General features: G+C 36.4%; 1 protein-coding gene across 1 annotated transcript in view; it reads left to right on the top strand.

The window, feature by feature from the left end:
* The window catches only part of RYR2 (ryanodine receptor 2 (cardiac)), a 342,788-nt gene that overhangs the window by 228,763 nt on the left and 98,843 nt on the right, over positions 1-15,182 (top strand). The window contains exons 60-65 of the mRNA XM_010562945.1: positions 342-457; positions 1,986-2,050; positions 4,110-4,231; positions 7,472-7,521; positions 12,624-12,684; positions 14,371-14,609. Of these exons, the coding sequence (XP_010561247.1) occupies positions 342-457; positions 1,986-2,050; positions 4,110-4,231; positions 7,472-7,521; positions 12,624-12,684; positions 14,371-14,609 (653 nt within the window). The remainder of the gene's footprint in view (positions 1-341; positions 458-1,985; positions 2,051-4,109; positions 4,232-7,471; positions 7,522-12,623; positions 12,685-14,370; positions 14,610-15,182) is intronic.

The following is a 15,182-nucleotide window of genomic DNA, read 5'->3' as shown; positions in this document are numbered from 1 at the left end:
GCAGTTTCAAAACTCTCTCACCCAAGAGTCAATCCCTGGAGGCAAATATAAGACAGTAATGCCTTACAAGTAAGGGAAAGAAATTAACACAGTACTGGATTAATCTGATTGACTGGTCTCATTTTTCTGTAACCTTCTGTTTGGGAAATCTGAGTTGTATCTTAACAAATTGCTCAAAACCTAAATAAGCGTAAGAGTACTGTTTACTTCAAACACAGAACAATTCTTATGTTAATAAGCAGTTAATCATTAGTAGAGAAAATGGCATCAGACTGCATGGAGAGGTAAGACCGCTTCAAGTCCTTCTGCATGTGTGAAAATTGACTTGCTTCTTTTTACAGAGGACTTAAGGACCTGGAATTGGACACGCCTTCCATTGAGAAACGCTTTGCCTACAGTTTCCTTCAGCAACTTATAAGATATGTCGATGAAGCCCATCAGTACATTCTGGAGTTTGGTATAGTACTTGTTGTGCATTTTCTTAAGAGTTATTAACTAAGATGTTTGATATTATAAGAACAACTAGAAAATTTCAAAAAAATGACACATTCTTGGACTAGGAGTATTCCCTCTAGTTTCCTGTAGTTGAAGATAATGATGAATTTTAGAAAGTTATGTAGTTTCCATGTTCATTCCAGTTTCCCATTTCCGTTTATCAGATGAAAACTGTTCAGCCAAAATTTATAATGACTTTCGTTCTTTGAAAAAGAAAACTAGCTGCTTCCTTGTATTTATGCGCAAATTGATAATCTCTCACATGTGTACATTAATATTTACTATTCACAGGTAATCCCTTTTTCACTGAGCAAATTAAACCAGTCATTTGTACCATTCTGAAATTTTCTCTGGAGGAGGAAGTAGAGAAACCTCTTTAAAAAACTCCCACAACAGGAATGTTCTTTCACAAGCAACCAGAATGTGCTTTCTCAACAGTGTTATGAACAAAAGGATTTAACTTGTTCCGCTTTTGTTAAAGATAAAAAAAATAAAAGTTTGGTAACCCAATTCAGCTTCTTACCTGAGCAAGAAAAGCCAAAAAACCTGGCCAGATGCAGCTTCTGTGTGACCATGGGAGTTGCAAGGCCACATAACATATACCGTGCCTCATGTCTAGGCACAGGTGCTGCAACTGACCGTATTAATGGCAGGAACAGCAGGGGAATTTGAATAAATCAATGCTCATCCAAAAGCCTATCTAGTTTTAAAGTAGAAATTATAAAATTTATGAATTATTTTATGCTATGGTTACTTACAGTAGCAAGAGTCTGGCCTTGATAACTCATTGGGTTACTTCTGCTAATGCCTGTTTATCATGGCTTCATTCTACTTAATTATATAGATTTGGCATAACTGCAAGAATTATAATGAATAAATACTGAAACTAGAAACACTGGTGGAACAAATACCATTCATGTCCCTCAATGGATTAGTGAAAAGAAGATAATAAATAAAGGATAAATAGTCCAGGAGCTGTACCAGATTATGTCTGTAAAGAGTATTTGATTTTTATAGTAATGGGGGAAGTGAAGCAATTTTAATTTCAGTTGGGTAGTTCTAACCATTAATTTTGTTCTTCAGACAAAGTCCGCAAGTAAGTAGTAAAAATTTGGTAATTCTGTTTCTCCTGGGAACAACTGGAGAAAGGTGTTCCATTAGAATCTGAGTTCAGGCTTCCAAATCCTCACCGATAACTGAAAAATACGAACATAGGACCCGATTTTCATCTCACAAAAATATCCATATCTCTTTGGACTATGCTTTTATGAAGATTTGGATAGTTATTCTTTATACATTTTATTTACTGTAACTTTTCTCTTGAGGTAGCCATAAAACTCCACTTTAACTAGTGTGTATACTGTTTGTGGTATCTTAAATCTGCATCTAAAGGCAACCAGTATTATTTGTTTATAGTGTACACTTTCGAAGAAAAATGCAGACTGTAATTAGGATATATGACAGTAAGCTTAATTTTCTTCTCTCTGCAGATGGTGGCAGCAGAGGCAAAGGAGAGCACTTCCCATATGAGCAAGAAATCAAGTTTTTTGCCAAAGTACAGTATATCTTTGCTTATTCTTTGTTCACGTAGTAAGTAGTTGAAGTGAGAAAGTATTTGTTAGTGAACATGATTATTGTTGTTACAGTTGCACTTTTCTGTGTTAAATCCATTATTTTATTAATTAAAAACAGTAGTAATAAAAATAGCTTGAAAATACTGTAGGATGAAGTACAGATGTGAAAAAAATTAGAGGACTATATTCTTATTCTCATTATTTCCCTGCTCCATGATATGCAACTACTCATATAATGCTATTCATAACCTCCTTACATTTTCTGTTTACTGGCTTAGTCTAATTCTGATGATTGTTCTCTTTTACAGTCTTCAGGCAGATAAATGTGAACAATAGTTATTGGAATTAACGCAGCTGTGTATCTGTCAGTGTCACCTTCCTTGTTTCTTTCCTTGTTTTAAAACCATGCTGATGTCTCTATCATGGAATCACAGAGTGGCTGAGGTTGGAAGGGCCTGGAGGTCATCTAGTCTAACTTCACTGCTCAAGCAGGGTCACCTAGAGCTGGTTGCCCAGGACCATGTCCAGACAGCTTTTGAGTATGTCCAAGGGTGGAGACTCCACAGTCTTTCTGGGAAGCCTGTGCCAGTGCTCAGTCACCCTCGCAGTAAAAAAAGTGTTTCCCGATGGTCAGAGGGAACCTCCTGTGTTTCACTTTGTGCCCATTGCCTCTGGTCCTGTCATGGGGCACCATTGCGAAGAGCCTGGCTCCATCTTTACTCCCTCATATCAGATATTTATACACATTGATGAGATCCTCCCTGAGCCTTCTCTTCTCCAGGCTAAAGAGTCCCAGCTCCCTCAATCCCTCCTCATTTGAAAGATCCTCTAGTTCCTTCGTCATCTCTGTGGCCCTTCACTGGACTCTCTCTCCAGTCTGTCCATGTTTCTCTTCTACTGAGGAGCCCAGAACTAGACATAGCACTTCAGATGTGGCCTCACTAGTGCTGAGTAGAGAGGAAGAATCACCTCCCTGGGCCTGCTGACAGTGCTCTGTCTAATGCAACCCAAGATGCTGTTGGCTGCCTTTGCAGTGAGGGTGCATTGTTGGCTCATGGTCAGTTTGCTGTCCACTGAACCCCCCTGGTCTTTCTCTGCAAAGCTGCTTTCCAGCTGGTGAGATTATTCCTCCCTAGGTGCAGGACTTTGCACTTCCCCTTGGTGAAAGTCATGAGATTCCTGTCAGACCAATTCTCCTTTTTGTGTTGAGGTTTTAAACATTATAAATTAAGAAAATCTGCTTATGCCTTTCGCACGTAAAAGCTTGTATGGTGTTTGCATATTTGAAGTGCCTTTTGAATTCATTAGTGAAGAAGCAAAGGTAGCTGTTTGCAGCAGTTTCTGACCCTGATATCATTGCAGTAAATTGTAATCTTGATACCTTAAAGTCCTTCCATGTGGTACTATTTGCCGAGTTCATTGACTCAGAAGCTAGCATTCCACCTTCTTTTGAACCATGCTCAAAAAAGGAAGCAATTTCAGATTTTCTTATTAACTGTTTATTTTGGATGTCCTCCTGGCTGACACCTGCAATGGGCACTGAGTAATGGTCACCACATGAAGTAAACAGGAAAACTTCTGTGGACAAGCCCTTAATGAATGACAATGTTTTGGGAGTTTTATTTGATAGCATCTAGAATTAAGTGCCTTTAGTGTGCTGACAGTTGTAGGTGAATTTTTCTTAAACCTACCTTAAAAGGCATGAACAGCAAAAGTTGTGTCTGGGTATGTGGTACAGGAAAAATCTTAAATTGTGAGATAAAATGAAATTATACTTTCTGCTTTGTACTCCTCCTAAAAAAACCCACAGATCAAGTCCCCGAGGTAATCTAAAACATTTTCTGCTGCCTTTTCTGATGACATTTTAAGTTGCTTGAATAGGAAATAAATTCAAAGAGAAGTAGACAATAAAGTACATAGAGATTTTAAAACAGAAAACGTATTTGAAATCTCCTGCCTTTAGTTGTGACTTACAAAAAGTAATACAGAACATAGTAAAGAAAGCCCTGAGGTAACCACTTCTTTCTGATGTGATTTCAGGTTGTGCTCCCTTTGATTGATCAGTATTTTAAAAATCATCGCCTGTATTTCTTATCTGCAGCAAGTAGGCCTCTCAGCAGTGGAGGCCATGCCTCTAATAAAGAGAAAGAAATGGTGACAAGGTAAAACTCAAAATAATATTAATGTATGTGCATATGTGTGTTTTTCTTTAAACAGCAGCAGTTGATTGTGGGGAAGTGAGAAGAGAAATATTTTAATGAACATGCAAATTAAACTTTTTTCACTTTCTTTTCCTGTTAGGAAAATTCATTGTATGAAATGAAAAGAGGAGTACAGAGTTATGATTATATGCTGTTTTAAAGGTAGCGGTGATGATTTTAGCATGCAGGGAATTTAAATTTAGCATTATGTGTGACAATACATCAGTTGCACAGTCTCTGGCACAGGCTATACAATTGTGTATCAGTTTTCACGGTTGGAAATATGTATATACTGAAATCATTATTCTTTCATAATTTTGTGGTAGATTTAAAAGCCAGACTTATTTATAACTGAGTTTCAGTAAGTATCATTATTACTGTCCACCATAAAAAGTAAAAATGAGAGAGTTGTATTCTTTCTGCTTTTTGGTTTTCTAAATAGTAATAACTTTAGTAATATGACAGAAATATCCACTTGATCCTCTAAGATAAGTTTTCACTTAATTTCACTTCTGATTGAATTGAAACCCGTATTTCCCATTTAGTAAAGCAGACTACAAGCTTCACACAGGACCTACTGCATACCTTTAATGTACAGGTATCATGGTTGCCTTCTTGGCTGTTTCTGGGTACTGAACCATGCAAAACTGACTTGCTGTTCTTTGAGGCTGACAGCCAATTGATGGTCATACAGACATGCGGGGTTTGCAAGATTGTGTGAATACTGAGTGAAGTTTCTAGCAACAATACTAAGCATAAGTAAGTAACAGCTGTCTTGACCCTGTGTCATCTCATGGACTAACTTGATCTGGCAGCTTGGCTGAATGACATCCTTCAAAGAATTAAAAACCTCTATCAAAATGCATGCATCTAGATAATTTTCCACTTTATGAGCTGCTGGTTTTCTCTCTGTAATGTCCTGGATTACAATATTTTCACAGTTGTTAAGTCATTCCAATGAACCCCATGCTTCTGGAATATGTCAAATGTGACTATATCAGCATATCTGCTGCTTAGATTCAGGACTTCTGTGCATAATGCTGTCTAGCTGTGTGAGATTCCTGAACATGTAGCCCAGCAAAAGGATCAGAGCTGCTGCCATACTTGAGTTACCTGCCATCCAGAGGTGTCAGCCAAAGAGAAGAAAACACGTGCAAGCAAACCTTGGATGTATGATATCTATAACCAGTGCTATTGAGCAGTTTATTTCTTAATTATCAAGACACAAAGATTATAGAAGCTACCTTATATGACCCATTTCCTGAAAGGTTGTTTTGGGCCATTTTAATAGATTCCCAACATTTTTGTGTGTTGGTTCCCCCTGCCCCCCAGTATTACAGGGAGTTTGCCAAGGCTGAAGTTTGGATTTTCTGTTGAATTTTCCCTTTAGATTTGTTTGAGTGCAACTCATATGTAAGATTTTCTTCAAGCTAAGGGCAGTTTCTGGCTGCTTTCTTTTTCCAATGAAGATAAGCTTGCATTCGTTAAGCTATGGAAGAGTATAATTTGGGGTATTGATAATGCAGTGACAGTGTTAACAAGTGCAATAACCATTCTGTGTTCAGCAAATACATTAAATCCAGATCTATTTTGCGGGCAAATAGGGGTCAGACCTCTTCCTGAAATATGATGGCATTATATTCCATTTTATTTGTAACCAGCCTCTTCAGGATTGGGCTTTTTGCATTTTTCATCCATTAGACCATCTTAGAAGTCCTTGTACTACTGCAGTTGCATAAAGTCAGTTCTGGACATCATTCTTAAGTACTGGCCATTTGGACATATTTATTTATTCACTTATTTAACCTAAACTAATTACACTGGAGATAATAGGTTCAGTCTGACTTTGTGAAAACATAGCATCTGCTGAATGCTACAGTCGGTTGAGTAACATTTGTATGTTAGAAGATAAGATAGATTGTGAGCTATTTAATGTCTTTGTTAGAATGGACACAAGAGTTATATGATGCTAACATGCTTCTGTACAGCTTTTCCTGTTGGACTGAGTGAACGAGGATTCTCATAAAAGAATATGTAGCATACATCTGCCTCATGGAATAAAAAGTGAACAGAGATCCCCGAACATGCACCAACCAGACTCATTTCTAAAACAGAGCAGTTGCTGTTGCTATAGTGGGTCACTGTGCACTGGCTAGTTAGCTGGATTCAACACCACATTAACCTGGCTGCTCTGATTCTGGACATAAATGTTTCCATTTGGCACCATGCTCTTGTCTGTCAATGGAACAACATGTTCAGATCTCATCCATAAACTGTGCAGACATGCTTATGGTGTCTCTTGCTTTTAAATCAGAGGTTGATAACTAGCCTGTGTGCCTAATAATTAAACAGCTTAATAAAATGACATGATATTATTCATGTCATTTATAGCAGATGAGGGTTTTTGCAGCAGAAAAAATAATACCAAAATTGCTGTTGCTCTTGGAGAAAATTCTCAGACAAAACTGGATCATGAAGATTGAGTTAACTCCTAGCAAATCTGGAGGCCACATCAATTTGCGTAGGGCAGTATGCTCCTGCTTCTATGAATTAACACAAAACTTTGTTCTTCATTGTTCTGAATGGGGCGCTGCTCATCAGCACAGGAAGTAATTCAAACAAGTGAAGTGAAATCATTGATCATATCCATTTCTGTTGGTTTTTAACCATGTAAGAGGCTATTTCTCATATTAAGTGTGTTTAAGAAGCAATGTATTTGAAAAGAAATTCTTACTGTGTTCAAGATGACAAGATCCAAATTGGACTAGTTAAACATTTGCCATCAAACACTTCAATTAATCTGATTTCCTTACCTTTTGTTTTCAAATTGTCAGTGGTATCCTGAATAGCACACTGACCACATTTTACTTCTTAAAGCTTTGATGATTATTTCCTTGTGGGTTATCATATAGGACGCTTTTATATTAATTAGCTTTGCTTTTAATTTTTTTTTTTGTTTCTTTAATTACAATATGTGCTTATTTAACCATGTTTGTAAGGATATGCACTTGAGAACTCTTTCTTTAGTACTCTGTCCCACATTCTGCTCAGATAATTGATTCTTTCTGCGTGACATCATGTTGCTTTTCCTGCTCATATATCAGCTGTTATTTTTTCTTTCTTCTCCCTGCCCCCCCCCCCCCCCATTTTTTCCTTTTCCCTTCTCTTCTCTTTTATCTTTTATTTTTCTTTTGTCTTCAGCCTGTTCTGCAAACTTGGAGTTCTTGTCAGGCATAGGATTTCACTGTTTGGTAAGGAGACCCTTGACAAATACTAGCATGGCCATCACTTGGTTTTCTTTGCCATTTTTGCATTGTGTTACGTGCTGCTTTGTTGCATGCTGCATGGCTGAGATGCATGGTCTTCACAGACCACTAATTGTTTAGGCTGGTAGATCACAGAATTTATTAGATGGAATAAGAAGCTTTTGTAGTTACCAGTTCGGGGTTTTTTGTTTAGTTTTCTGTGTGTCTAAACTAATATCTGGATTTCATTATCCTACCAAAGAATTTTGCTGAGTTATTTATAATTACAAATTTGTTACTTTATTCTAAATCGTTCGGGAAAAACAGAGCATCAGAACTGCACATTTGTATTGGAAAGTTATTAAGGAAAATGTGCAGTGGGCTGAAATGCTTAGTTATGCTCTGTGGAATTCTTAAATATTCCCAGGTGTGCTTGACTCCACATACGCATGTGTACTATCTTTCTGGTATTATGTGAATCTAGGAGGAGCTTGGTGTTTGTCTTATGCCATGTGAAAATCACTTAATTGAAGTCAATTTGAAGCCTGTATCAAGTGTATACATTATATGCAATGTGTGGCACAGTCATTTACTCTGCAATTTTTTCTTATGCCATGATGATAGGATAGTTGAAATAGTACATACTATGCATATGTAGCTTCTATGATGGGTGCATTGCAAACTTCAGCATCCATAAACATACCGAATTGGGTAATCATCTAGCAAATTAGAATTTGACTAGGATAACATGCATCTAACTCAATTCCTATGTATTTCATTCAATTTGAAGGGAGGGAACTCACTTGCTGCAGCAGTGTGGTGTTTAAAAAGCTTACAGACCATTATGAAAACCATTAAACTGAGAAGAAAGATGGGAAGTTATTTTGGGATATTGCTTTAAATATGTTTTGGGATGAGCTGGGTGGATTTACCTGTAAAGCCAAAAGATCATAGGAGGAATGGAGTTATTTCTGCAGCTGTGTGGCATTGTTGCAGCTTTTTCTGAAGGGTGGAGTAAGTCACAAACGTACACATAAGCTCTGTTTTATACGCTAGGTTGTTTCTTCAAAGAATGAACTAGCTCAGGTATATTATTAAAATTTTGCAAATCTTTATTGTGTGAATTTGTTTTTCTGCCTTTTTTTCTAAAATGAGTAACAGTTGAAGTTAAAAATCTAAGTCAATGTAGCTTTCTTCAGTACTAAAGAAAAGGTCTTTTCCATTCCACATCTCAGCTTGCTTATTTCCTGTTATTTGGCTGGGTTCAAGTGGTAGAAGGAGATAAGTCAGATGGAACCAGATGAGTATTCACTATGGCTACAGTTTGTTTTTTAACTCTTTTCCTAGTGTGCAGTAACTAACAGAATACAAAATCTTTATGCCAACACAGAATTGTACTGTAGTTTTTCCATGAGTTATGACAAGGTCACTGTAAGACTCTGGAGCACGGTTGTTTACTGTGGACCTATTAAGTCAAAATCACCTTACAGTTTGTCTTACCTTGACAATGAATTACATCATGTTAGAAAACCTGATCAAAAGAATTACACTTACTTCAGCAAATACAAGCCCTGTGTAGAAGAGGGGAAAATGCTCCTGAGGACAGCCTCTGACCACAGCTGGGGCCTAGAAAGTTATTTGTGTGTTTTGGAGACATCTTGAATAAGCAAGAGTTGCTTGATAACAACCTTTATGGATAGTGGGGAGCTTGCTATAACAAATAGCAAAATGCTATATAGTTTTGCTATGTAGGTGTTTTATATTATTGTGAATTTGAATGGTACTTCTGAAGATACAGCTACATGTATGAAAGACATTAGTAAAAGTCATGTAGCTTAAACTGTATATAGAAGTCTTAATAAAATGGGAAATTAAGCATTCAAGTCTTCCAGAGTGAACTTAAACAGTTAATTGCATTTGATATCTAAGAGTGTCATTGGGATTATGGAATTGTAATTCAGCATGGAATTATTATTTCTTTACACTGTGAAAGTAGATTTTGACCCCAGCAATTTACGTTTGAGAGCTGTAGCTGTACATCAGTAAGACTGGACTGATTTTCTTTCATTATTATTAGTGGGCTGAATTTGAAAGTTTTTAGTGAATAATTTTGGCAACTTGAGCATCTGAATATATATTTTCTCAATTTAAAAACCAAATTTATATGACTAGTTTGATTCATTTTTTTAAAATTGTTTAAATCTCCAGTAAGGCATTCTTTTGATGTAAGCATGTAAGTAATTTTTAAAAAAAATCTTCATATTGGTAATAGAGACCCATGTAATCTGAAACAAAAATTAGCTGGGTAAGACATCAGATAAGAAAGGCCTGGTTTTGCTCACTCTTTTTTGGGAACTTAATGAAATTAATCAGCAGGGTTCTTAAAAAGAAACAGAAGGCTTTCTCTGCCTAATGACATCCTGAATTTATAAGTGTCCTTCCAGTGAGGCATCCTGGAATCGATATCCATAGCACTTTTGCAATATAGCAACAGTTCTTCCCTCCTGATATAATAATACAGCTTTCTAAAATATGTAGGGCTGCACCTCAGATTATTAAAGAAACTCAGTTGTGCAGTTCATGGGAACAGCTGCATTTGTAATACATGCTGAACGGTGACCCAACCATCAACCTAGTATTTATACTAGCTCCTGGGATAATTTTAGCTTTAACACCTCTTGAACTCATGTGGTTTAGTATTTGCGTATGTCCAGCCTCTGTTGTTTTGAGTTGTGTGAAGAGTTCCTTTAAAGAACAGCTCTTGTTTCAGTTTTTATCCTATTGAGTTGTATTTATCACCTGCTCCCCCTTCATGATGGAACGGAATTTTATATACTGCACATCCATTTTGTGCGCTACATCAGTGTTCTGTATCTAGTTTTCAGACTTCTGAAAACCAAGAACATTTTTAATTAATAAAAAAAGAATATTTTTAATTTAATAAAGGTGTATATATATACACTGTGAAATATTGGCAATAGTAATAAAACTAGTTTCATTAGAAACCCCCTCATTTTAGGTTTCATAACTCAGTTTAAAAAAAAGATGGCCTTCTGAAATTGACTTCTGACCTCAGGTTGGAAGCAAACTGGTCCTTGAAATGCTCAATTTAAAAGGATTTTTTTTGAGTTTTAACCGTGGCATTTTAAGGTAAAATATTAAAAAATACTGTGTTTTGTGCATTTTTGCTTTAGAAACACAGTGAAAACTAAATTCATTATATTGAACAAAAGCAAGACACAGAATTTCCACTGAACCTAAACCTGTCTTTCATAGCAAATTGCATTTTCTAAGATTCTGTAACAAATCCTGCCAGAAGCAGACATTCCAGAAAAGAAGTTTCATGAAAATTTTGAAAGTCTGTTTTTGGTGCTACATGTATAAACTCTAGTATGTCAATCAGTTTAGAATGAAGGGGACTGCATTTACTATGGTCACTGAATTCTGCTCTGATATCCCAGTCTGTGGAACCAACCACACTGCAGTATCTGCTACAGGGATATGCCTAAAACTTGTCTGGTTTTCAGAATAACTAGATGCATTTCTGACCCTTCCATCTGGTTGCAGCATACGAAGTGCCTGATTCCTGATAAATATATGGCTTTTGAAATGTGTGTACATGGTAAAATAAATTGCCAATGTAAATTTTCAGGGAACTGGAGTGAGCATCTCTATACTGCACTGTAGCATGCAGCGTATGCACATTGGCACGATGAATGTTAAGATACTATTTCATGACAGTGTAATCCACATCTAAATCTGGGTTGCTTTGGGTACTTTGCTCCATCCCTGCTGTCATTAGCACAGTCTTGCACTCTCTTCTTCATCAGCACTGGCATTCATATCACCAGAGCAGTGAAATACTAAGGAAAAAAAATAGGAGCTGACAAAAAACTTAATCTTTTGGGGTGTTTTTTTTGGTAGGATTTTTTTAGGCCACCTCAGCTTTCTCATCTGCTCACTATATCATTGCATGACCACCCGTGCCAGTGCAAAGAGGGTGGGGCTGCCTGGCTAGGGGCAGCTGTGGAAGCTGTGGTTCAGGTTTGTTTAATCTACTGTGGATGAACACCACAACAATACCTCCTAATTCGATAGCACAGAATAACATTCTCAGTGCTGCCATAAACCTCCCACTCCTTCCTTGCAATTTGTCTTTTAAAATCTCTATTTCACTGAAACACTTACTAATTTTACTTGTATCTTTGCCTATATTTTTAAGTGAAATAACCACTGCTGAGAAAGTATAGTACACTGTATGAAGATGACAGTATTTTCAGAAATTTATCTTAAACATTCAATTTGGTTTGGTTTTTTTTTTTGAGAAACTTTAAATATGTAGAGAAGCAAGAAAAGGTATTTTCATTTTTGCAGATTTAAAAAAAAAAAAAATATATATATTAAGTAAGATGTGGGTCAAGTTTGTGTAGCCTAAATCTGTCCTGGATTTAAAAAGTGAACTTAGAGGTGGCTTGTACATGGCAACATCTTGGAATGTAAATATGCATACAAGGCATGTTGTGTGTAAGTTCTCTTTTTATGTACATAAGTGTGAAAAAAAAATTGATTATGAGAGATGCATATTATGTCAGAGACTGTTTCTCATGTGGGCCACACCTGATCCTGCTATAACTGGCTGCAGCCTATTGGTAACACCAGGGAACTAACCTTTTTGGTGACATTTTATAGAAATGTTCTCTTCCTGCAATAGCAACTTGCGAAAGTTAACAGCTTTTTGTTACTGAGAGGGGGAAGATAAATGTTCAGATAAACTTGAATCAATTAAAGTAAAATTTATAAAACTTAAATGAAAACCAGACAATACACTGCAGCTCTAATTAACCCCACATTTAAGTGCTTCCATCTTGACTGCCTCAGCTATTTGATGAGAGATGCTTTACTGCCTCTAGTTACTGCATTTGTGTAAACAAGGCTAAGACAACAAACTGCATGTTTTTTAACTTGAATGTTAAAATTATGCAGAGGTTCAGTTGCTCTTCTGCTATGTCATTTACCTTTCATTAAAACCAGACATACAGTTAGCAGAGTGTAGGTATGCTATACAGTATGCTCAGCTTAATTGGTGGATAATTTTCCTCCCTGTTTAGGAAATGATGCAACATCAATAGTCAACTGTCTTCACATACTGGGCCAGACCTTGGATGCAAGGTAATACTGAATATATTTTCTAAAGTACGAAGAAAATCACTGAAGAAGATAATGTGCAGTCAGGTTTGGGCTACCTGTGTAAGGCTACAGAATTTCAAAACTCAAGAAGCTATAGTACTAAAAAGAATTCCCATTGCAAAGTAGGTTAATTACTAGTTAGTTACTAGGGTTTGGCAGGACAATATTTGTAGGTTACACTTTCAGCTTCAGATCAACGGTGTCCAGGAACTGCTGGCTGTTAGTTCATCTGGTTTTAATCAAGTGACCATCCCAAAACCACAATAACATTAGAAATATTTTATTCTTTTGCTTACACTGTTTAATGAAAAAATTCAGGACTTAAATGCGCATGGGGTACAGTTTATCTGTCTCACAGTGCGTCTTTGTTGCAAAGTTAATTCAGATTCTAATTTGAACAAAAAAAACCCCTTTACATCGAATTCAGTGGCACTTTTAAGTTAAATTTCGCTGCTTGAGCCATTGTGAGGTTTATGGATGAGACAGTCTTGAAATATTGGAGGGTAACATGTTGCTTTTCATTAACTGTATAGTCAACTAACTGTGCTGATAGCTGACTTTTAGATCTTTGCAGTTGTGGAACAAAACATGATAGTTTAAGCTACCTCCATGGTAATTTAAGAACTTTTTTCACTTTGCATTTACTGTCAAAGAATTGACTGGGTTACATGCAGATAGATCTTTTTCTTAGTATCTTCGCAGTGGCTTAAATGAACAAATTTTACTTTCCATTTGCTATGGGGTAGAGTCATGATCATGGTCATTAATACGGCTCAGCTGTTGCATGGTAATCCTTTAGGTTGCAATATCTCGGGTTTTTGTTATAAATTGTCCATGCTCTATGCAATCATACAGATGGAATACAGATGGAGATCACCAATTCAGCTCTTGGTAGAAATGTAAAAATAGCTCCAGATGGGGATTAAGGGATTCATGGAGGTTACATGAAAGTTTGAAAATATTACCATTGAAACTGTATATATTCACTCTGCAAAACAAACAAACAAACAAACAAAAAACCTGGACTGTTGCTCAATGTACAAAAGAATTTCACCTGGATTTATTTCACGCATGCCTAAATGGAAACTTTTGTTAAACAAAGGTTCTCTGTAATTGAGCTAGTTAAAACAAATAAGGTAATAATTCTCCGGGATTATATCATTACCGAACTGATTATGCTGTTAGAGTTCTGTAATCAATGCATTTATTTATTTAATTTTAAACAGATTTGGTTGTTTTCACTTGTTCCTTTCTGATGCCCTTATTCTGGAGACAGAAATATGACTGTCATGGTTGGGAAGACTTTCTGAGTTCTAGCTTGAGAGAGTTCTTCTCTTCCTAGAGTCATAAATTGCAGACTTACTCATTCTTTTTTGTTAGATGGGATTTTTTGCTTCTGAAGGCAAATGAATCACTTCAAAGTCCTTTTAAACTTATAAATTATTTTCTTAATGGGAAACTAGGTAAAATATCCTTGTGTTCTGCAGGATACCTATGAAACTTTTTTTTCAGTAGGTTGTTCTGCTGTGAGAAGATTTTACAATATCAAAAGATGAAAGATTTTTCTTCAGATCTTTATTACCTATTTCATATAAGCCAAGACTAGTCTTTATTCCACACTTGTCTAATAGAATATTCTTTTTCATTCTTGTTGTATGCTATATACAGGACTGTGATGAAAACTGGTCTGGAATCTGTTAAGATGGCATTGAGAGCATTTTTGGACAATGCTGCTGAGGATCTGGAGAAAACAATGGAAAATCTTAAGCAAGGCCAGTTTACACACAGCAGAAACCAGCCAAAGGGAGTTACACAAATCATTAATTATACCACAGTTGCTCTCCTGCCAGTGCTATCTTCATTATTTGAGCATATTGGACAGCACCAGTTTGGGGAAGATTTGATATGTATGTATTATTTAGAAGTGCCATGCCACTAAAATAACTGTAGTGACACATAGTAAGCATTACTAGACTCTCTGTTCTATTAGAAAAGGACAAATCCTATGTAATTTTGACAAACTTGTCATTGATTTAATCAAACATTTGCTGTAATCGACCTAGAACAGTCTGCAGGTTTTAGTCGACTTTGTTTAAATATTAAAGCAGACGTTGCTGTGATTAGACAGTCAGAAGGCTCAATTTTGTTTGTAACTTTACCATAGATGTACTGTGACTTCTTCTTATGTGAAAAGTTACTTTGTATAAGTTAATTTGTTGTTGCTCTGTCTGTAAATGAGGTTATACTACGAGAATTATGTTATTCCATCATACATGCACTTCGACTTGGTATCAGTTCACGGGGAGTTTGGGTGGGTGCATACTAAGGAACAGTGGAAGGAGCTCCTGAAGAATTCAGGCACTGGAGAAGGGAATGTGTATGAGACTGTATATGAGATTTCTGTAGAGATTCTGATTATGGCAGATTTGGTGTCCTTTATTTTCCCAAACCCAGCTCCACAGGAATTCGGCTGTCCAGAC

This window comes from Haliaeetus leucocephalus, unplaced genomic scaffold, assembly GCF_000737465.1.
Source record: "Haliaeetus leucocephalus isolate CR32 unplaced genomic scaffold, Haliaeetus_leucocephalus-4.0 Scaffold162, whole genome shotgun sequence".
NCBI classification, from domain to species: Eukaryota; Metazoa; Chordata; class Aves; order Accipitriformes; family Accipitridae; genus Haliaeetus; species Haliaeetus leucocephalus.
The sequence above is the reverse complement of the archived record's forward strand: the minus strand, read 5'-3'. Positions and strand labels throughout refer to the sequence as shown.